This window comes from Caretta caretta, chromosome 4, assembly GCF_965140235.1.
Source record: "Caretta caretta isolate rCarCar2 chromosome 4, rCarCar1.hap1, whole genome shotgun sequence".
Lineage (NCBI taxonomy): Eukaryota > Metazoa > Chordata > Testudines > Cheloniidae > Caretta > Caretta caretta.
In genome coordinates, this window is record NC_134209.1 from 39,748,051 (window position 1) to 39,770,063 (window position 22,013).

The window sequence follows — 22,013 nt, forward strand, 5'->3', positions numbered from 1 at the left end:
AGAAGAGAAGCAGAGCAAAGGAGGGTAGAGGGAATGGGAAAGGAGACACTGCCCAGGCTGCCATCTTTGCAGCTGGAGGTGGAGAGACTAGTGGCTTGGGTGCAAAACTTGCTCTTGAAACTAAAGGTTAGGCCTTGGAGACAGAAATTTGGTTAAATGCTGCCTCTAGAGTCAAGCGGGTGAAACTAGCTCATAGCTCTCTGCATTGGTGGAGGGCCAATGCTGGAGAATTCACTCGGGCTGGCTAGAAGACAAGAATGCCATTTTGTGCAAAGTTTTGAGGTTTCAGCATCTGGTTTTGTTCTAGACTGGGATGAAATACAGACCTTTTGAAACTTCTGGCAAAAAACAAGAGAGCAACCTACCCCAGAGTAGCCAATATTCCAGTTGTTAGGGAAGTACCTATGATACGGGAAATCCAGGGTCTTCTATTTCAACAAACTAGCACTTTACAACAAAGAACTGTTTAATCCAAAAAAATCCCAACCAGGTCTAGAATTCACCCTTTCCAAACCTTTCTGAATTAAAACTATATAAATTAAATAATGTAAATAAAAAATACAAAACCCCTCTCAGAGCCCAATATATCCACTGTACAATTGCACAATATTTCATTTGTCCATCCTTACTATTAATCACTAAGTTCAGTATATACTGCAATAAAAGCTACCCCAATCTTTTGAATACTCACTCAATTTAGGTATTCAAGTCCCCAAGTACATATGAATTCACTGTAGTGTGTACCTACCCTAGACCTTTCACAGGTCTGGCTAGCCAACCCCTTAACGTTCTACTGAATAGGTGTTCCTAACAGAAACATTATTGCATTACGCACCTGTAAGTGTGCCTAAGCTTGAATTATCAAAGAAATTTGGACAAGTAAGAGGCAGTGTGTTTGGTGAATCCAGAGGCAGAATTTCTCGTGAAGAAACTTCCTTGGAGGGAGAAGGCATTTGCTCTTTAACTGAACGAGGTGTGGTCTTCCTTGGAGACCTCTGTATCTTCTCCTTAGTGGTGTCTCTACAGGATTCTGCTCTCATTTTTAGTGCTCTCTCTTTCCATTTGGTTAGTTCTTCTTTCAGCTGAAGCTCATTGCTTAAAAAGAGAAAAATGATAAGAGTGTAAACTACTGGAAGCATGACAATGCAAGTTCCCTCACACTGCCATATCAATGTGTCCTGATCCTGACTTCAAGGGACAATCTCTAGAATCAAAGCAGTTAAGTCTCCATACCCATTCAACTGTCTGCTGCAAAACTGTTAGACAACCAATTACTGCCAACTCATGTAAGCAAGTTTATATTAAGAAGGGAAGCCAACTCCTTTCCTAAGGTGTAAGGAAGAGACTGAATGATAAAACGTCACCACTGGTGGTGTCCGAATTCAAACCGCTGATGTGTGAGAGGCACAAGTCCCCAGCCACAAAGAGAAGAAAGTTCATCAAACAAATGGATCTTTCAAAATTTCTCATTTCTCGGATTCTCCCCAGAAATATGAACTCTTACTGCATTTGACTGTAAATCAAACAGCAAGTATAGTAATGTATGCAGTTAAATCAGAAACTAGAGTCTAGACTCTGATGATCAGCTTTTTAAACTTACTTTACTAGAAGGTCATTGTTTTTCTTCAGCTGCAGGTTTTCTTTCTGTAATTTAGCTTGTTCAGATTTTAAAATGAGCATGTGTGTGCTCTGCACAATCCCACTGCCACCACCACAAGTCAGGGGTATATGGGATTCCTGAGGAACATCTTTTCCTGATATTACTGGGAAAAAAATTATTTGAATATATATTAGAAGCTGTTTGCTATATCTTGGACAATACAAAAAATCAAGTAAAGTTGACCTTCATAAAGTAAATAAAGAAGTGTTCTATGACTAGAAAATTATATTAAAATTCCCTTTTGGGATTAAGTGTTCACTGTATGGGTTACAAATACGGTTACAACAGCTTCAATCTTTCTACACAGGAATTCAAACAGACTGCCAGTTACCTAGTATAAAATTCAAACAGTTCTCTAGTAAATCACATGATCTACTGCATGTAACTGACAAATCCAAATACAGTAATATAATATCAGTTGTGGTTAGAAGAGATAACCATAATACCTAGCTCATAGAATTATTCAGCAGTAGATCTTAAAGCACTTTACAAAAAGAGGAAAGAATTGTTATTCCCTTTTACAGGTGGGGAAGTTGAGGCCTAGAGAGAGGAAGTGATTTGTTCAAAGTAACCCAGTGAACAAAGCCAGAAACAGAACCCAGGTCTTTCCAGTCACAGCCCAGTGCTCTATCTACTAGGCCACACTGTCTCACATCTTGATATAGTGAGGATTCCCTTTTGCCTCTAGTTTTGCAAAAGCTATACAAACTGTACCACTCTGTCCAGGAGTGTTTGATGAAGGTGTGGGGCCAATTACAGAAATAGTCAGACATGTCATTCAGATATGACAAGCAAAAAAAAAAAAAAATTAAAGGTCTGCACTTTCATACCTCGTCGCTGCTGCAGTCACACATGGAAGAACTCTACGTGCCAAATTACTGTGATTTCCAGAGTTAACGAGTGGGGTCTGAAGAGCTCTCTCACTACACCTCACCTACCGTATGTCCCAAAGAAAGTACTGTCCCTCCTTAAACCAACTGTGGACCAAAGACTAAACATTTTCCTATCTAGTGCTCTATGCACAACCCACAGCCTCAAATCTATGTTTTGTTTGTATAGATATTGTGAAAAAAATCCCTTGTATGTATTTTACATTTACCAGTAACATCTTGTTCTTGCTGTGCTCTTCTCAGTTCTTCTTTTAATTTTCTTAACTGTTCCTCTTTGTGTTCTGCAAGAGCTTTTGTAGTAGCAATTCTGCATAAGGAAAAAGAGGAAGCCACTATTTTAGCAGTTTGCCATTGTGTAATTCTGCAACATTTTGCAGTTTTAATTTGTTTGTTCCTCTCCAAATGAGAAATCAAATAGCAACAGGATCCAAATATACCGATAAAATAGCCAAACATATCAGAGCTAAGAAACTAGAACTCTTCACCACGGAAGCACAAAATATTTAATGTACACAGCCCGCCACTCCGCATGCCTTACGACAAAATAGCTCTATAGTTTCTGGGTAGATTAAAGACACTCAGAGCTCTCTTCGAAACAATGCCTGAGCACCAAATATCCAATCAGGTTTGTATTTTCAGTGCAGTTTCTACCTATTTCTGGGAAATATCTGAAGTGTTTAGGTAGGATGTTTGAAACAACCTGTATAAAAAAATACTTTTAAACATCAGACCTTATGCTTTCCAAAAAAAGAACTGGAAAATTTCAGGATATCATACTTCAGTAAAAAAATTAAACTTACTCCTGTTCAAAAATTCTGGATTGTTTCATTCTTTCCATGTCAGCTTTCACCAACTGAGTTTTGAGATGATCAATTTCTTCTTTATATAACGTGGCACCTTTATCTAATTTCGCCTAATATGTTGGATGGGAGAAAAGAGGAGATCTAGTGATAAGAAAGTTAGATCTGTTAAAGTTAATTAGGGATATTTAAATACCATCTTGCAGAGGCAATACTCTTATTCTAATGATATAACTTTACTCCTGAGGGCATTCTGCGCCAAAAAATTAAAATCCTGTGCACAATATTTTAAAATTCTGCAAAAGTCTGCAAATGTTATTTGTCAAATAAATGTGGAGGCTCCAGCATGGCACTGGGGAGCATAGGCCACTGGCTGCACAGAATTGTGAGATCACTGCTCCAGGGACATGGACTCAGCAGTGAGTCTGCACCCAACCCTGACACACTGCAAGGACCTGGCCTGCCCCAGAAACACCCCAGGCCCTGCCCCTCTGTGCCAGGTGCATCAGGTGTGGGCAGGCAGGCTCAGCAAAACAGGATCCAAATGTGGAGGGGCTTAGTGTGGGGGGATCCAGGTGGGGGTTGAGAGGATTCTGTGTGGGGCAATCTGGGTGCAGAGAGAATCTGGATGCACAGGGGTTTGTTGGGGGGTTCTGAGTGCAATGGTAATGAGACTCTTCAGGGGGGTCCAGGTGAAGGTGGTTAGAGCTCAGTGCCACGGAGTGGGGGTGCCTGGGTGTGCGGGGGGTAGAGCTCAGCAGGGGATTTGAGTGTGGGTGGCTTGTCAGGATAGTCCAGGTGCAGCGCGAGTGGGACTCCTCAGGAGAGGGTCTGAGTGCAGGGGGGTCTGGAATTGAGGGGGTCTGGATGCACAGTGGTTGGGCAGATGGGGGAGCAGCTCCCTGTACAGGGATCCCTCCCGCTGCAGCTGAGGAGCGATGAGTTCAGGAAGCAGGGGTGTGGAAAGGGAGTTTACAGAGCTTCCTGAAGCCAGGAGAGAAATCTGGGGGTGCCATGCAGGGGAAGTAGTAGTCCCATCCAGCCCAGCCCAGGTGCTGAGCCTGACACAGGGCAGGAGCCACCAGCTGGGTCTTCCCCAGTTCCGCCTCCTGCCCTACAGTGATTTACCTCTCTGCCGGCTGCCCTGGGCACCCGAAACATACTGCTGGGGAGGGCTGCATGACCACTCTTGTGGCTTCCGTTCGCTTCCCATCAGAAAGTCATTTTTCTGTGAGGAAGCAAATAAATCTGTGGGGGGCATAAATAAATTCTGCGCATGCGCAGTGGCACAGAATTCTCCTAGGAGTATAACTTGGGTTCCAAGCTTGGTCACTTGCTGCTGCACCGAGAATGTCTGAAGATACAGGCTAAACCCTAGGGAAAGAATGCGTCACTTCAATACCATAAAGTGCAACAGATTGGCTTCCACATGTTGGCCCTCAAGAACCTTCTCAGATTTCCTCCTAGCTCTCAAGTGGAAAACAGGAGTGACATTTTGCTTAAACAACTGAAGTTTTACAATGAAACATACCTTGAAAGTCTGTTTCTCTGTTAACGCATTTCTAAGACACTTCTCTGTCTCATTCAATTTAGCCTGAAGTTGGTTAAGTTCACTTGCAGCAGCTTTAGTTTTAATCTCTGTTTGTAACATGGATATTTTCTCTTCTTTCTCCTTGACATTTTTTCCTGCTTCATTTACTGCATCTTCCAACTTTTGGATTGTTGTTTTCATAATCTTGAGAAAAATATCCAGTTATTAGAAGTTATCCTAGCAATTACAACTACATTTGGCAGGCTTATCAGCTGTATTAGAGGTCAAGGAAATAAAATAGTCTCATTCTGTTGGCTGAAAAATGTAAGAAGGCTTGTGCTGCCTACCTGTGGCAACTACTTCAGACTCCAGGGCTGTCAGCATAACATTTTTCCAGATATTCCGGAGTGCTCAAAACTTTAGAAAACAAGTGCATCTGACAACTGATTATAAGCGATCAGCTACTCAATTGTCCCACACTAATTTAACATTCTTGAAGATGTACCAGATATCTTCATTTCTTCACTATAGTCAAGTACCTAGTCATTTCTACTAAAAGTTTATGAACTGATGTATCACCCATGTCATTATCTAGTTTCCCAGTTCAGTCCTGATCCAATAGGACCTTTCTGAATTATTTAAATTCTTCAATTTTGGTTTTGAGTTCTGTGCCAATCTCTAGTCTAACAGACATAAGGATTGTATGACCACATGTAGCCTTACAGGCATCGCACTGTTAGGCACAATATTTTAAATATATTTAAACACATTTGAAATGCTCTCAGTTGGTTAATAGTCATATACACTATTGTAAATCTAACCTGTACCTACAGCGTCAACTCTTCACATTCTAAATAAGACTGCTTTAATTTATTTTTGGATAATGAAACAGCTACAGAAAAGTTAAGTGTAGTCTGGGCCAGTGGTGTGTACAGCAGTTTTACATTCATAGAATCTCAGGGTTGGAAGGGACCTCAGGAGGTCATCTAGTCCAACCCCCTGCTCAAAGCAGGACCAATCCCCAATTTTTGCCCCAGATTCCTAAATGGTCCCCTCAAGGATTGAACTCACAATCCTGGGTTTAGCAGGCCAATGCTCAAACCACTGAGCTATCCCTCCTCCTAGATATTAATTATCTAGTCTCTTATTTTCTTAGTTTTTGTTTTTTTTAAACTCAGTTTAAAGTACCCTGTGAAATTTCTCTACTTCGTTTACAGATGGTTTTGCATTTCTGCTGATTTAAATTGATTAACATATCAGATTATATACCTTTATATCTTGTTCTGTGGCTTTTAATTGGTTACCAAGTCTATAGTTTTCTTCTTCTAGTGCAAGATTAGCAACACCACAAGGTGCCAACTGTTCCTTAACTGTCTTCAGTTGCTCAAGTAACTCCTCAGTTTTCCATTTTCTTTGTTTCAGTTCAATTTCTGAGTCCTTGCAATAGTTGGCAGTTCTGGTATCCATCTCCAACGACGTTTGAAGGAGTGTCTGCAAAATTAAATAGTGCCATGCATGTAATTGTAAAATATTAGCTTAACCAGCCACAAATAAAATACCATAAAGATATATGCTAAGAAACCAACCCAAATATTTAATTTGTCAGAGTACATACATCCACTTGTATGGAAATGGCAAAATAATTATGCAGGAAACTGACTCTTTAAAAAGCAGTTAAATGTATGCATGTAGAATATATTAATTTCTAATATACACGATGGGAGCTAGTCCTGAAAACCTTCCTGAGGTACAAACTGGACTTCCAGATTTGGATGATTCGCCTCAAGAACCATAAAAAGTAGGGGTGGCACCGTGGCGGGGAAGGAGAGAGAGAACTGCTTCATAAGAGAACCCAGAACGTCCTGTCCTTAAACTTTTACTCCCACTAACATAGTTTGAGTTTTCTGAGGTAGGAAAGGTATGGAAAAGAGAAAAAATTGAACAAAGTTTTACCAGATTATTGTATCAAGTCTTGAAGTAGTGTTGGAGAAACAAGAAAATAGTATCCTAGGTGAAGAGTTTGAAGTCTCAGCCATATTAAACCATGACATTTATACAGATTGCGTATTTCTAAATGAAACGGTCATCGTTTTAGTTTAATTTTGCTGAAATAGCTTTACGTGTAAATTCATTTTTGTTGGGCTCCTATACAGAGTATAGTATTACACTGGACCACAACTTATAGAACATCTTTTCATGCTGCATTAAAAACTTAAGTTTAAGACACAAAGTCTGTTACAGTTTCAGACAGAAGACAGTTCAGATGGGATGTCTGACAAAAGTCTTCAGCAGGCTAGCTCCAACAGAGAATTGGTAGTATTGCGGACATATGCCCCATTTCGGGCTTATAGTGCATAGCTACGGAAACATCTCTGATACGTAGAGATGCCTGGGCGTAAGTAACAACAGGTGCTCTAAGCACTGACTGTTTGACTTTTTTTTAAAAATACCCTTCCCCACCCCAATTACAGAATAAAAAGCACAGAAACGATGAGAAGAAAGTTCATGGGAGGCAGGGGAGAAAACAATTTTCTGAATGAAAAATCTTTAGGGCTCCATCTGGCCTGAAGGTCAATATGGACCAAGAACATGCAGAGGTGTGAGAAAAACCAAAAGGAAGAAACAAAAACCCTGTAAAAGTTCCAAGTACAGCTTCACTTTACAACTTAGTACAATATGAAGATACTACTGGAAATCAGATGCTTTGCCTATATACAATATACAAGTACTTGTTAACACATGAAGACTCCCAGAAAAAAAAATCTGGTGGGTTTATAGATTTCAGAGCTGTGTTAAAAGACAAGTTGAATGATGTACTGTTATAGCAGGAACTTTTACCTTGACTTTAGGTGTCCAGAATTTAATCACTTGTAAAAGCCTCTCATTGTCTTGCTTTATTCCTTCTTTAAGTTTTTCTACATCACAATGATTTCCTGAACATGTTTCCAAAAACTGCATTGCTTCTTTTCTAGTATTCTCTTCCTGTTGTAACTCAGTCTCTATGCTGAGAAGCTCAGTTTCTGTTTCTGACATGTCTCTGAGAATGTGCTGCATTAAAAAAAAAAAAGAAAAAAATGAAAACAAGCGATTTACCAATTTGATTGCACTACATTAGTTTTCATTGACTGAATGGCTCAAATAACTTTACTTGCAATATTGTTATAGTAATTTTTTAAAAAATTGTTAGTAAACACTGTATTTGTTGTCTTACACTAAAATGTTGTATATGGAATATTTCTTAGCTTCTAGTTACGCTATATTTGAAGTATAGGTTCAAAGTTTATTTTACATTCGACCCCCTTTGTTAATAGCATAAAAATATCCTTAACTTAATGGACAGTTGTGCCATTCAACGGTATATATATAGTATTTAAAATAATCAAGCAAGAGATTTTTACAAATGGAGTTGTAGGTGATTTATAAGACCAACATAGAGAGATCCCAGGCTGAATATCTTGCATATAAGCAGCTCACTTATTGTGTCACTTCATAAATTGAAAATTTAATTCTGATCAGATCAGAAAATTAAGATAAAACAGATCAATTATATTTAAAAGTGAAGGTTACTGTCAATTATTTTCCTATAGCTTACAAAAGCGCGAGTCACCTGCAAATAAAAGCAACTCCACAGTGAAGTAGCACATTCATGTTGTGATATTTCTCAAAATATAAATATTTCCCAAAATATAAATATTGATGTCTATTTCAGTCAAATCAATATACCGAGTGCTACCTCGATGTGGATGTCCAAGTTCTGCTGCAATTCGTGGATATTTAACTCTTGGGAAGCTGTTTCATCCTGTTTCAAACAAGTTTTCTTGAGACACCGAATCTGAGACAGTAGCTCATCCTGTTTTCTCTTCTCATCAAGCAATTCCATTTCATGGTTGTTTATGGTAGTATAGTGTTCTGCCTTCTTCTGGCAAACACGGCTGAACAGAAACTGTTGAATATGAAAAGGTCAGCATTAAGGATACCTTGCATTTAGCTGTGTAGACAGCTGTGTAGCACTTCATGCATACGCAAAAAATTTAAAAACAATGTATAGTAAGAGGCCTCATAAAAAACCCTCTTCTCAATTATTTCCACATTATGTTTGTAAAGAATATATTTTTCACAGCTCTAGAAAAGCTCAAAGATTTCAGGGCATTTGGACTAGACTGACTGAGATACTAAACTAGTGGTGGGAACATATACTACATAGCTTGCAATCCAACAAAGAGCAGAATTTGGACCCAAGCAAATTAAAATATCTTGATTTCAGAGGACTTACTCTAGATTTACACCAATGCAATCAAGTGAAAATCTGATGTATTCATTTTATGACATCTAGTATGGCCTCAATCTGCCAGGTTTAAAGTTTGTTATTTTTTAAATGGCTGAAACTACTACATACACACAAAAGTCCCCCCAAAGTAAATAAACGAAGGAAGACTATAAAAGAAAAAAAGGACCAACAATTATTATGAACAATTTAACGAGAACTTAAACATACGACTCCAAAAATGCAAATGCTGATGTGAAGTTATGAGATCACACTCTATGGAACATTTGTTTAATTTCTTAGCTAACAAACATTTACAAAAAGTGACAGCTGTACATTCTCAGGCCTAGTCAATATTTTGTTTTCTTTGAACTACTGTCCCCAGTAACAGAAAATTGCCTGGAATCACAACTACAAAGACCCAGAAGAGAATTAACATGTTAAACTACATTTACTGTACCTATTGGCATGATAGAACCTGATCTACTCATATGGTAGAGCTCCTCTCTTCCCCCATTCCTCTTCATTTTAAGTGATTAAGAATGAATGCAGTCAATCACTCAACTGCAAGATGGGTGAGTGTTGCAAGTATCCAGAAACTTTAAAGCTACCCAATAATGGTCTCAAATCAACACCTGCCATGGGACAAGGCTATGCTACAAAAGCAACCTGTATTTTGAAGAGGTTTACATAATGATCCACAATTCTACTTCTGGAGCATCTAGCATACGGATCAAGTTTTCTTTAACCAGTTACAACATTTTAAAGAAATGTTAAGGGTATTAGACTATTCAAAGTAGCTGAACTATATTCAGAGTTTAAGGCCAATTCTATGGTTTTTAATTGGCCCTGTTATATAGGGCTTATGCAGCAATTACATATCAGTTTACATTGCACACACTATATATGTTCTGCAACAACTGCATACAGCAGAACAGGTTCAGGAATGAAGCTCAAACCCAACACTGCATATTAGTTAGGAATTTCTTCACAACCATAGTGCTCCATGAGCATTTGTGTTAGTATGTTGGATAAAATGTAAAAGCAGAGCTACATGAAGCCCTCCACACAACCACTGTTTGAAATTTATACCTTAAGTTTGTTCAACAAGCTCTGGAGATGATTGCTTATTTTCTCATTTTCAGTTTGAAGCCTTTTGACTTGTTTAGCCTGTTCAGGTGAAAGGTGTGTCAGCATCCCAGCTATTAGTGCTTTTTGACTGCTGAGTTCACTTTTCAGATTTAGAGACACTGTAGCGAGACACTCATATTTCTTCTCCATCATTAGGAATTTCTCCAGAAGCTCCTGAGATAAGGAGAAATGGAATCAGCCACAATAAAGAATAAAGCATCCTGGAAGAATATTTTACAAAGTGATCAAGCTTTAACAGCCCATCAGACTCCATGTGTTCTTTAGGGAATTTATTGGTTTTATAATGTTAAGAGAAATAACTATGGAGTAAGATTCCAATCACTACTCACCACAGAAGGAAATGGGACACAAATTAGGTTAGACAATACAAAGGCAGAGAGTTTGGTAATTCTCCAAAAAGAGCCAGAGCCCCAGACTCAATTATATGCTTTCAAATGAGCTCAAGTTGTTTCCATGACTTAGACTCAAAAAGATCTTCATACCTCTACTCGCCCCCCCTCCCCCATGCTGAACTATCAAATATGTTCGATATATTTTTCAGTACACAGTGAACATTTCAAGAATGTGCACTGAATCAAAGTTTACTAACTGGCATTGTCTCCTTCCATGTCTCTGGTTACTGTAAGTTATATTTAAACAAGATGTTAGATTCCCCAATACTTCAATCCCCCAGAGAAAACAGGAATTGCCATATCAGACCATTATCCTGTGTCTAACCTGGCTCGTATCAGACACTCCAGTGGTATGTGCAAGAAACCCTAAAGCAGGCAGTTATTAAATAACTTGCCCATAGGGAAGTTTCTTCCTAATCCCTATTAGTTAGATGTTGGTTTATGTCATAAAGCATGAAGGATATTTCCCTTTCAAATCTTTAAACAAAAATCTTTACTACTTTAACACTGGATGTTTGCACTAACCATACGAACATCCAACCCTTTGACTACTAATGAACTCCTGGCCCCAATGACATTTTGTGGAAATGAATTGCACAGGCTAATTACATGTAGTGTTAATTTTATCAAAAAAGAGATTGTATACCAATACTGATATCAGATATCCAGTGTTGTAATCGTAGAAAAATTACTAACATTCTAGAAGAGGGTACAAAAAAGTCTTCAGGACATGGATGCTAGGAAGAAGCTTCTCCTGTCGGTCAGGTTATTCAATAACTACCTACCGCAGGTTTCAGAGTAGCAGCTATGTTAGTCTGTATCCGCAAAAAAGAATAGGAGTACTTGTGGCACCTTAGAGACTAACCAATTTATTTGAGCATAAGATTTCGTGAGCTACAGCTATCCTTTCCTCAAAACAGCTGGAGACTGTCAGTCAGGGTCCTGGACTAGCTGGACCATTGGTCTAACCCAGTATGGCAATTCCTATTTTCCTCATCAGTTAAAAATTGATTGTATTTCAGTTTCATTAAATGTTTCCTTGTTCTTGTATTATGAAAAAGAATGGGATGAATAGAAGTACCCAAGTTTACTTTATTTACATAAATTAGTTACTTTCTCTCTTTGGACCAACTTATTCATCACAGTCACAGTATTTCATTCTCACACTCTTCATATGGAACTTTTTCCATTCCTCATTCTCATCACCTGTTTAGGCGCTTGTTTCTATTGTATCTTTCTGAGAGATGGGGTGACCAAAAATGAACATGAAGTATTCTAATGAGAGTTCGTACCACTGATTTATGTGATGTGTTCTCAAGTTTTCAGTGTCTATCATTCTCTTCCTTACAGAACCTAAAATGATGTTAAATGTGCAGCAACAGCCAAAAAAGGAGAGGTCTTCATTGAGCTGTCTACAATTTTGCCCAGGTGTAAATTAACTGACATCTGAGGAAAAACATCATGAGTGCATGAGTAGTTCAAATTATTCCTTCCAATGTGCACCATCTTGCATGTACACATTCAAGGTTTTGAATGTTATCTATGTCAAATACATGTTTTACAGAAGCCAGTTCTATGGTAGTTTGAGGAACCACATGAGTGCTACTGCTGAAACCAAACCATCCGACACATAGTTGGCCAGCAGGTGGGATTGTTGAGCTGCGTTAAGAACAGTACTGGAAGGAACAGCAATCAGCAACATGAGAGCATCGTCACTGGAACTCAACTGTTTCAAGCAAGGTCAGGGACCAATAGCATGTGTGTGTCTGAAATCTGGTGTAAATTGGAGAAGCCCTTTGGGCCTCTCTAATGTAGTTCAGATTAACCCTGTGCACAGTTGCAGCAGAATCAGGGAAGTACAAAGGTAAGCTATAAGCCACTTAAGCCATGCATCTTCGCACCCCTGATCTATGCACATCAGCAATGCCCCAGAATCTGTCCAAGGTTTTGTACAAATGCTCCTCTCACTAGCAAGGTTTTACAGAGATTAGAAGATTATTCTGTTTTGAAAGGAGAAAGGCTTCATTAAATATGAGCTATAATTTTCAAATAAAGCTAGGAGTTTTACAGAACATCAAAGTCAGAGTGCTTGTATATCAACTTTTCAGTAAAAACTATTATGAAACAGTTTTGTTCCCATAATTAAGATCAGACATTTTAACTGCAAAGTTCAATTCAAGAGTCTCTCAGATTACCTGCAGACAAGCTGTTACCAGTGTTCCCAAATGGTTTGTGAGCTTTTAGCCACTTCATTTTAGGACACATGTACCCCCCTCAATATTTTTATAAGGCTAAAAACCCTGCTAAAAAGGACAATTTAAAATCACTTCGGATAAACTGGTTATTGACCTTTCTGTAATGGTTCAAAATGTGTTGCCTGTGTCCACTCCAACATAGCTGTGTGCACACCCCAAGCACAGTTGCCAACATTTTTTCTCTTCGTGGTATCAGTTGGCTCCAGCACCTTCTGGTGCTGTGCACACATAGTGCTGGTATAAAAGGCCCTGCCAACCTGCTCCCTTTCAATTTCTTCTCACAGACCGCCTCCGATGAGAGGGGACGGAGGGTCATTTTGGAATGGACATGTGAAACACATCTCAATAATCTTTCTGTAACTGATTGTTCAATAGTTGTTTGTTTTTTTCCCCTTCAAGTGCTTGCACATATCCATTCCAATGTAGGCGACTCCCAAGCAATTGTACAGGAGGTGAGTTTGTAGTTCAATGACAGGCTGACTGCAAGACTGCGCAGCCAGAGCCGGCTTCTTCTCTAGCCTGCTGGGTGATGGCATAATGGTGTTCTGTCTGATGTCCAGGGTGCGCAATGCTGCCTCCTGTTGGTTGCTGTGAGACTTTGGAAAGAAGCAAGGAAGGTGAACGGGTTGATTAAGATGGAAAGAGGATGGTACTTTGGGAGGCGGACATGGCGTAACTTGTCTTTATGAAAAATTGCATACAGGGGGGTATGCCATAAGGGCTCCAATTTCGCTGACCTGTCAGGCAGAGGTGATAGCAACAAGAAGTGCTATGTTCATAGACAAGCAAACACAGGAGCATGTTGCCATTGGTTCAAATAAGAGAACATAGGACGAGGCCGGCATTGGTGCCCTGTGGCAGGGGAACCACCAATGGTTCCAAAAGAGTCATTACATAGGTGCTGGTCCCCATGACGTGGTGGCCAAATGTTTGGAGCCACCCCTGTACTTGGGGCTGCGGTTCCATAGGGATTGCCTGAGGAGCAGCGTGGCGGCTGTGGTGATGCGGGGGGAGTAAGATCCCACTTCCAAGTCTGATGAAGAGAACGAACTGTGGTGTAGAGACCAACGCGGTGCCATTCCCTTTAGTGCTGGCAATCAACGTTGAGGGGAAGATCGTGATGAGGCTGCCAACAGGGGTTTTCCTCTAGATGGCAGCCGCAGTACTGGGTGAAATCCTAGCGACAGCTGTTTGCCATTCATTGTCACCAGCTGTGCCAAATCCTGACAGTCTGGAGATGCTGGTACCAGTATGGAAAGCAGGTCCCTGGCTGCTGCAAATGCCTTTGGAGTCAAAGGTACCGCAAACTGGCTAGAATGCTGTCTGTCTGGAGGAGGTGGCTCCTGCCCTGGTGTCAGTGGGGCTTGCAGTGGCACTGGAGCTGAAGGCATCTGATGTTGCAGTGCCATGGAGGAAGAGCGGCCAGACGTGGGTCTGGCTCTCTCCCAGTCCCCCTGTCTGCTCACCTTCAGCACCAGAAATCGGCTCTTCTCTTGGCGTTTACGGTGCTTTTTCTTAGGCACCGGAGAAGATTAGTGCAGAGATTCCTGACCCATGCCAAGTCAGAGCCTGGATCTGAGGAAGGTCTTAAAGTTGCGCCCATGAGGAGGACCTTCAGTTTTGCTTCTTGGTCCTTTTTGGTGTGGGGCTTGAAGTTCCTGCAGATTTGGCAACAGTCTTTCCTCTGAGATTCCCCCAAGCACTTGAGACAACTCGAGTGCAGGTCACTAAAAGGCACAGACTTATCACAGGAAGCGCAGAACTTGAAACCCAGTGACCAAGGCATGCCCCGGCATCAGGATGTGGATGATCCCACTAAGCATGGGGGGCATCTACAACTAACTACTATAACTATTTACACTGAAGAAATAGAAGAGTCCCTAGGAGAAAATTTCCTGAGCAATGAGGAGTTCCAGCAACCATCACGGGCAGTAAGAAGGAACCGATGGTAGCAGGTCAGCAGGGCCCTTTATATCGGCGCTAGGAGCATGTGGCACCAGACGGCATTGGCACTGAACCGACAGATATCACTAGGGGAAATAATTCCAGCAACTATGCTCAGGGCATGCACATACTTACATTGGAATGGACATGTGCAAACGCTCAAAGAATTATACGTTATGTTTAAGGACACAATTTAGTTGCAGATTCAGTAACATTACTGGACCTCTGTGACTTCTGACTTCACCTGTTAGTGCCTGCAGCCAGGGCCATGTACCCCTTTCCCCCCGGCCCGATCCTACCCTCTGGTTATTTTTAGTAAAGTCAGACAGGTCATGGGCTCCCATGAATTTCTGTTAATTGTCCACGACCTGTCTGACTTTTACTAAAAATAAAAGTGACAACATCTTAACCTTAATTATGTTGTAGACAGACAAAGCTACTGCTCTAGAATTCTACCAGGGAATGAATAGTTCTACAGTTTCACACATCAGTTACCTAAGTAACTGATATTTACCTTTACTTCCAAGGCTTTTGCTTTCATGCTATCTGCATGTCTCAGTTCTGTGACATCTGGTTGTTTTGCTTGAACTGCCACATCATTCAGATTCTTCTGTTTCAATTCATATAGAGCACATTCAAGTTTTGCATTTGTTTCAGTGCACTGAAAAAATAAATGCACAAGTATAAAACTCTAATTTTACAGTCATATGACTTCTATTAGTAGCTAATAGTATTTGGGACACAAACCATGTCAATATTTTTTTGCAGTTCAGTCTTGAGCAAGTCTCTCTCAGACTTTACACCTTCAAGTATTTGTTGGAGCTCATCTTTCTCTTGATTAATTGATGAAATCTGATCTTGAAGTCGGAGATAGTGATTAGTTCTTTCAGCCACTAACTGGTGTCTTTCATGCGAAACACTGTTTAATGCCTCAGTTAACTGGTTGACCTACAGAAACAGTTAAACAACATTACTATGAATTGGTCCAATTATGTATACTTTCAGTTTTAGAGTAGAGCATTCACTCAATTTTGTCAAATACCGCATACAAACACCCATCCAACACCACCTTTTAAGTTGCTCCTTCCCAGGTAGGAATTAAAGATAATTAGAAACAAAAGACATTTCAGAATTAAACCTTCTCCTTCTCATAGTGATATAAGAATTGGAGCTGAAGTAATCATATCAATTTTGTGGGTTAGCATTTCCCCTTTGGAGACCTAGACTTAAATCCTGACTTGGGTCACCAGTGAAGAGGAGGTTAAAAAAACAAAAACACAAAAACAACCGACCTTCAGTGTACTGGATCTTCGTCTACTGCAAACTCAGAACAAATAATGAAAGGAAATAAGAAAGGAGAAGGAGGGATAGATGATTGTATAGATTTTTATAGTTGGTTTTATTGGCCTATCTACACCAGATATTCCACTGAATGAAGCCACTACAAATGAAAAACTATTCTGTGAGCTGTGTGTCACCTGAGGAGATAGCACAAGTTGAATAGCTTGAATGTTACAGGTCAAAATGGAAGTGAAGAGGCAAAAAAGTGTATGGAGAAGCTATACTAGTGTTGCTTTGACTATTCCTGGCTCTTTGGTCCTCCCATGGAGTACCTGTGTGACGTTATAGGATTGAAATGAGACCATGTATATCATTGATGCTACCACTGTTAGACAATTGCAACAAATCTTGTACAAAGTATGTATGTCATATAAAAACTGTTAATAGAAAAGTTATGACTTGCTAAATATTATCTATTTAAATCCAGTTATCACTGTATCTGAAGTTATGAATACTGGCTATGTACCTGCATCACAATTGTCTTTTATCCTGGGGTAACACCCACAAGATAGTTTATATCCAGTCTAGACAGCACATTGTTAATGGACTATTCAAGTTTCATGGCCCATCAAAGACACCTTGCTGTCAATGGGCCATAGAAGAAACTCATTCTGCCCAGATGGCTCTTCCTGCAGACGGCCTCAGCCTCCAAGGGGCCAGTGTCTACCCCCTGAGAGTCATCAAGCTTTGCAAGGACATGTGATATACTCAAGTGACCCTGGACTCCACCTTGTGCCAGTAACTTTCCACAGACTGGACTGTGAGCTTTGTTTGAAATAGAAAGTTTCCAGGCACATGGCAAAGGGTATAAAAGACTCCAGGAATAACTCCGTTTTGCCTCTTTCCTGCCCTGATTCTTTGAACTGTGGATTTACAACATTGGACTGCGGACCTTCCAATCTTTTGGAAGTTGCCAGAGCAACTTTACAAGTCGGCAGTCTAACATCACTGCTATAAACCTGATGTAAGGATATTGCCATTATTGAATCATTTTAACTCTCCTTTTCTTTTATTAATAAATCTTTTGATTTTATTTACTAAAGGATTGGCAGCAGCATGATTATTGGGCAAGATCTGAGTTATATACCGACCTGGCCAAGTGCTTCATCTTTTGAGATTGGAAGGACCCTATATTAGATGAAATTGGCTTTCAGTAACCACTCATCATAAAGTCCAGTGGTTACGGTAGTGAGCCAAGGGCTGGGATGCCTAAGGAGACTGTCTTTCTGACTTCTTAACCAGTGTGATAAGACAGAAGTTTACTTTTGTTACTGGCTTAGAATAAACTAATGATAAAATAACCACCAGTTCGGGGTGAGTCTGCCCTATTTCTCAGCAGTTTGTCCTGAATCTGGCACTCTCAGTTGTGACCCACTGAGGCACTGAGACACCGTGATTAATAGATTTTTGAAATGCGTGAAGGAGGAAAAACAAAACAAAAAAAAAATATCACATTTTCCTCACAGTGCCTTCTTAAATTTGAATGGGTAAAAATATAGAAATATACAAAAATGTATTGATCTGCCATTAACATTGGTATAGTTTTGCCTTCACAAGGAAGTACAATAACTCCTCACTTAAAGTTGTCCCGGTTAACGTTGTTTCATTGTTATGTGGATGATCAATTAGGGAACATGCTCATTTAAAGTTGTGCAATGCTCCCTCATAACGTTGTTTGGCAACCGCCTGCTTTGTCCACTGCTTGCAGAAAGAGCAGCCTGTTGGAGCTAGCTGGTGGAGGCTTGGAACCAGGGTGGACTGGCAGACCCCCTATCAGCTCCCTGCTCCCCTACATTCCCTGTGCAGCAGCCACCCAAGCAGGCTATCAGTTGCTAGGCAGTTCAGCTGTCCCTCCCCACACTGCCTTGGAGATGCTCACGGGAGCTCACGGGGAGAGAGGTGCTAATGTTGGGGTAAAGGAGTGGGAGGGGGACACCCCATCTTCACCGAGCAAGGGAGGGACACAATAAGGCTCACGATGGAGGGAGCTTGCTGGCAGCAGCTGCTGTCTCAACTTGCTGATCTACTTAAAAAGGCAATGTCCTCAGAGTGGGGTCAGCGTACTTAAAGGGGCAATGCGCGTCTCTCAGACACTCGGTGTGTCTCTCTCTGTCATGCTGTCTCCCCTCCCTCAATTTGTGCTGCCTTGTAAAGTGTGAGGCTACATTAACAACAATGTGTTAACCCTTGAGGGCTCAGCCAAGTGCTAGCTCATCATTTAGCAGTAAGGCATTCCCTGGGAAATATCCCACCCTCTTCCATCCTCTGACTTCACCACCTCAACCAAGCTTCACAATCATCTTTGCAGTGTACAGTATTAAATTGTTTGTTTAAAAGTTATACTGTGTATATAAAATACAGTCTTGTCTGGCAAAAGTTTTTTTCCCTGGAAACTAACCCCCCACTATTTACATTAATTCTTATGGGGAAATTGGATTCACTTAACATTGTTTCGCTTAAAGTAGCATATGTTCAGGAACATAACTACTACGTTAAGTGAGGAGTTACTGTATACTTGTGCTTTGGATTAGAACAGTTCTTAGCTGCAAGCATCCTTATTTCTAGTAATGTCTCCTCTACCTCCCTGATAGGTTGTCCTCTCCTCACCTACTGAGTGCAGCTCAAAATATTTGAAAGTTGACACCGGGGACATTAGTCCTACCAACCTGACAAGTGATTCCAAAGCTGTATAAGATTCTTAAACCAGAGGAAAAAAATTGGAAACTTCAGTCTGTTCCTAGTATGAGGTCAGGTCTCAAAATGCGATTCCCCATCCCCCAACGTATCAACACCACCCAGAGAAAAAAGGAATTAGCTTAACTTGAAGTCTTTATTGAGACAGCTTTCAGAGTAGCAGCCGTGTTAGTCTGTATCCACAAAAAGAAAAGGAGGACTTCTGGTACCTTAGAGACTAACAAATTTATTTAAGCTTTCGTGAGCATCTGATGAAGTGAGCTGTATTTATTTATGCTCAAATTTGTTAGTCTCTAAGGTGCCACAAGTCCTCCTTTTCTTTTTATTGAGAGAGTTAACTGGCATTGGGCAAGATGGATTGGTAGACACATTTTACAAGAAGTTAGTAAGAAAGAATTTTTCCACTCATATTAACTCCACTAGTCTTCCAGCATGGGGTGTAGTGATGGGGGCGGGGTGGGGGGAGGGAGGAGGAAGTGGAAGGAGGTGTAAAGAAGACCTAGAAAGTGATCCCTCAAGAGCCATGAGGGATTTAATTGAGGCCCACCTGATTAGAGAACCCCTCTCACAAAAAAGAAGCACCTGCAGATGTTTGAAGGTTGTCCTTGTAGCACCAGACAGCCACACTGTGGCCTTGCATCATTTCCACTAAGTCTGAATTACATGTCCTTTGTACAGTAGCCTTTGCTGCCCATTGTTTCCTGATGCTTTGTATGCTTATGCTAAACAACACCCAATCCATCTGCCAGTCAAAGTTTACCAATGGCTTTACCTTTTGCACTGTAGGTGATAAACAAATACTGATTTCTTGTACTTCTTGGTATGACTGAGTTAAACATAAGGGTGTGAAGAGTATATAAAATGTGTCAAACTTTTGAGGGGATTTTGGACCAAGTAAAAACGGTAGGCAACTTGCAGTGAAGTGCTGGAATATGGGACTCTAAGCAGTCTGGCAACTAAGATTTGAGGGTCTGCAGTGACTCTTTGCAGGCATGCCTCAGAGTGTGAACAGTGCTCAAACTTTGCTTTCCTAGGCTGGCCTGCCATTTTAGAGTGGAATAAGAATCCAGTTTTGATTTAATTTAATCTTCAACTAACAAAATGCCAATGGAAAACAGCTGTAATATTTAGACAATGTAAAGAATTATACAAATGCTAAATGTTCTACAAACAAGACTGACTTGTATCCCAGGGATATAATGAGAAGTACTCATCACTATTTTACAGATGGGTGATGTATGGCAGTGGGACAAGGCAAGTTGCCCAAGGCCCTACAACAAGTCAGTACCACCCTGAAGTTCCTGATTCGAGTCACATATTAATCCTATTGATCATGTGTTCTCTCCAAGTGGTCTTTAAAATGTCTTTACTTTAATAAAAATAAAAGGCATTTATAGTGCAGTATTATAATTAATCCTCCGAGACACTGCAAATAAGTATCTACATAATACAACCCAACTGACTTAAAATAGACTTCATTAGGTGGACTGGACACCTCAGAAGACTAAACAGGATTCCAGCATGCCTGCTATTATTGACAGAAATCAAGGTGATGTCATTAATGATCTGAAGTTATTACTGAACACCTATCTGGTGGTCTGACCCTAATTCGGGACAAACAGTATCCACACAATTTGTATTCATAGATTAAAGCCAAAAAGGATCATTGCGATAATTTAGTCTGAACTCCTGTTTAACACCGCCCATAACAAAACTTTCAAAATAAGTCAAAGTATATATTTTAGAAAAATACCCAATCCTGATTTAAAATTTGGCAGTGATAGAGAATCCACCAGGATCCTTAGTAAATTGTTCCAATGATAAATAAATCTCACTGTCAAAAAAGTTATGCATTATTTCCAATCTGAATTTGTCTACCTTCAGCTTCCAGCCATTAGATCATGTCACACCTTTCACTGCTGGACTAAAGAGGCCATTATTAAATATTTTTTCCATATGTAGGTCCTTATACACTAATTGATTCACCCTTTAATCTCCTCTTTGTTAAGCTAAATAGATGGGCTCCTTGAGTCTATAACTATTCTAATTGGCCATCTCAGTAGAGGGCCCGCAATGAATGTTTGCGCACGAAAACTGAAATAGCCTAATTTTAAAGGATGGTCTCTCCACAACAGTGATGGGAAACTTCTGCCTGGCCAGTATGTGTTTTGTAGATGAAAGAGAGTGCTTTAGCTCCTAGTGCTACACATCTGCCACTTATAAACACTAAACTCACTTAATGAAAAGAAATGAAGTGAATATAAAACTCACTGGATGTTTTAAAATCAATTTAACTTCTGTATATTGCCCTATTCTGCAACTTAAGTGAATACCTGAAAATACAGCCTCAAACAAAGTATTTCTGAAAGATTATTCATAAGCACATTTCAACACACCTTACCATAGCAGTGTATAAACTTCAAGTTCACGTTTCATTGTAATGGACGCGCCACATTTCCACATACCTTAAGCCTACCACACATTTAAGTTATCACCAATCCTTTCACACATTGAGCCCTAGATAAAGATGAAAGCATCTATTGTGATCTTAAAAGCACAATTACTATTAACATAGGTATTGGTGTCAGATGCCTCTAGGCCTATCAGGAGGGCTACAAGAATCAAACACTACACATTTACAAATATTTTTACACTTTACTCAACACTTGCTGTACCTTCTCCATGTTTCCATGAAGGTCCACCTCGAGTTTGTTCTTCTCTGCTCTAACAGTCTCCAGCATGTGCTGGAATTTGTCTCTTTCTGCTGTTAATGAGGAACTCTGTTCCTCCAGTTGCTGAATACGTTCATTCTCACCCTCTGTCTTTTCTCTCAGTTCATTCAGCAATTGATTCCTTTCGCCAGAGGCTAGGTTTAATTCTTCATTCAACATTTTTATCTATAAAATCATCAAAAAAAGAATACATACAACTTTGTAAAAACCAAACCAAGTTACAGTATCCCCCAAATTTACCACTCTAATAAGCTACAGGAAATGGCACTGTGAACAAATTCAGGCAAACATTCAGTCATAACATCTAACAATAGGTAGAGTGAACAGGAGTTTTATCTCTATTAAATTATAGGAAGTA

At 40.1% G+C, this 22,013-nt stretch overlaps 1 protein-coding gene across 2 annotated transcripts in view; it reads right to left on the reverse strand.

The window, feature by feature from the left end:
- CENPE (centromere protein E) overlaps nucleotides 1–22,013 on the reverse strand; it is a 73,421-nt gene that overhangs the window by 1,234 nt on the left and 50,174 nt on the right. For both annotated transcript variants that reach the window (XM_048847326.2, XM_048847325.2), the window contains 12 exons: nucleotides 21,599–21,820; nucleotides 15,636–15,836; nucleotides 15,403–15,549; nucleotides 10,238–10,450; nucleotides 8,615–8,824; nucleotides 7,720–7,929; nucleotides 6,151–6,372; nucleotides 4,882–5,085; nucleotides 3,351–3,463; nucleotides 2,760–2,857; nucleotides 1,601–1,763; nucleotides 836–1,095 (listed from right to left, as the gene is read on the reverse strand). In XM_048847326.2, the coding sequence (XP_048703283.2) occupies nucleotides 836–1,095; nucleotides 1,601–1,763; nucleotides 2,760–2,857; nucleotides 3,351–3,463; nucleotides 4,882–5,085; nucleotides 6,151–6,372; nucleotides 7,720–7,929; nucleotides 8,615–8,824; nucleotides 10,238–10,450; nucleotides 15,403–15,549; nucleotides 15,636–15,836; nucleotides 21,599–21,820 (2,263 nt within the window). The remainder of the gene's footprint in view (nucleotides 1–835; nucleotides 1,096–1,600; nucleotides 1,764–2,759; nucleotides 2,858–3,350; nucleotides 3,464–4,881; nucleotides 5,086–6,150; nucleotides 6,373–7,719; nucleotides 7,930–8,614; nucleotides 8,825–10,237; nucleotides 10,451–15,402; nucleotides 15,550–15,635; nucleotides 15,837–21,598; nucleotides 21,821–22,013) is intronic.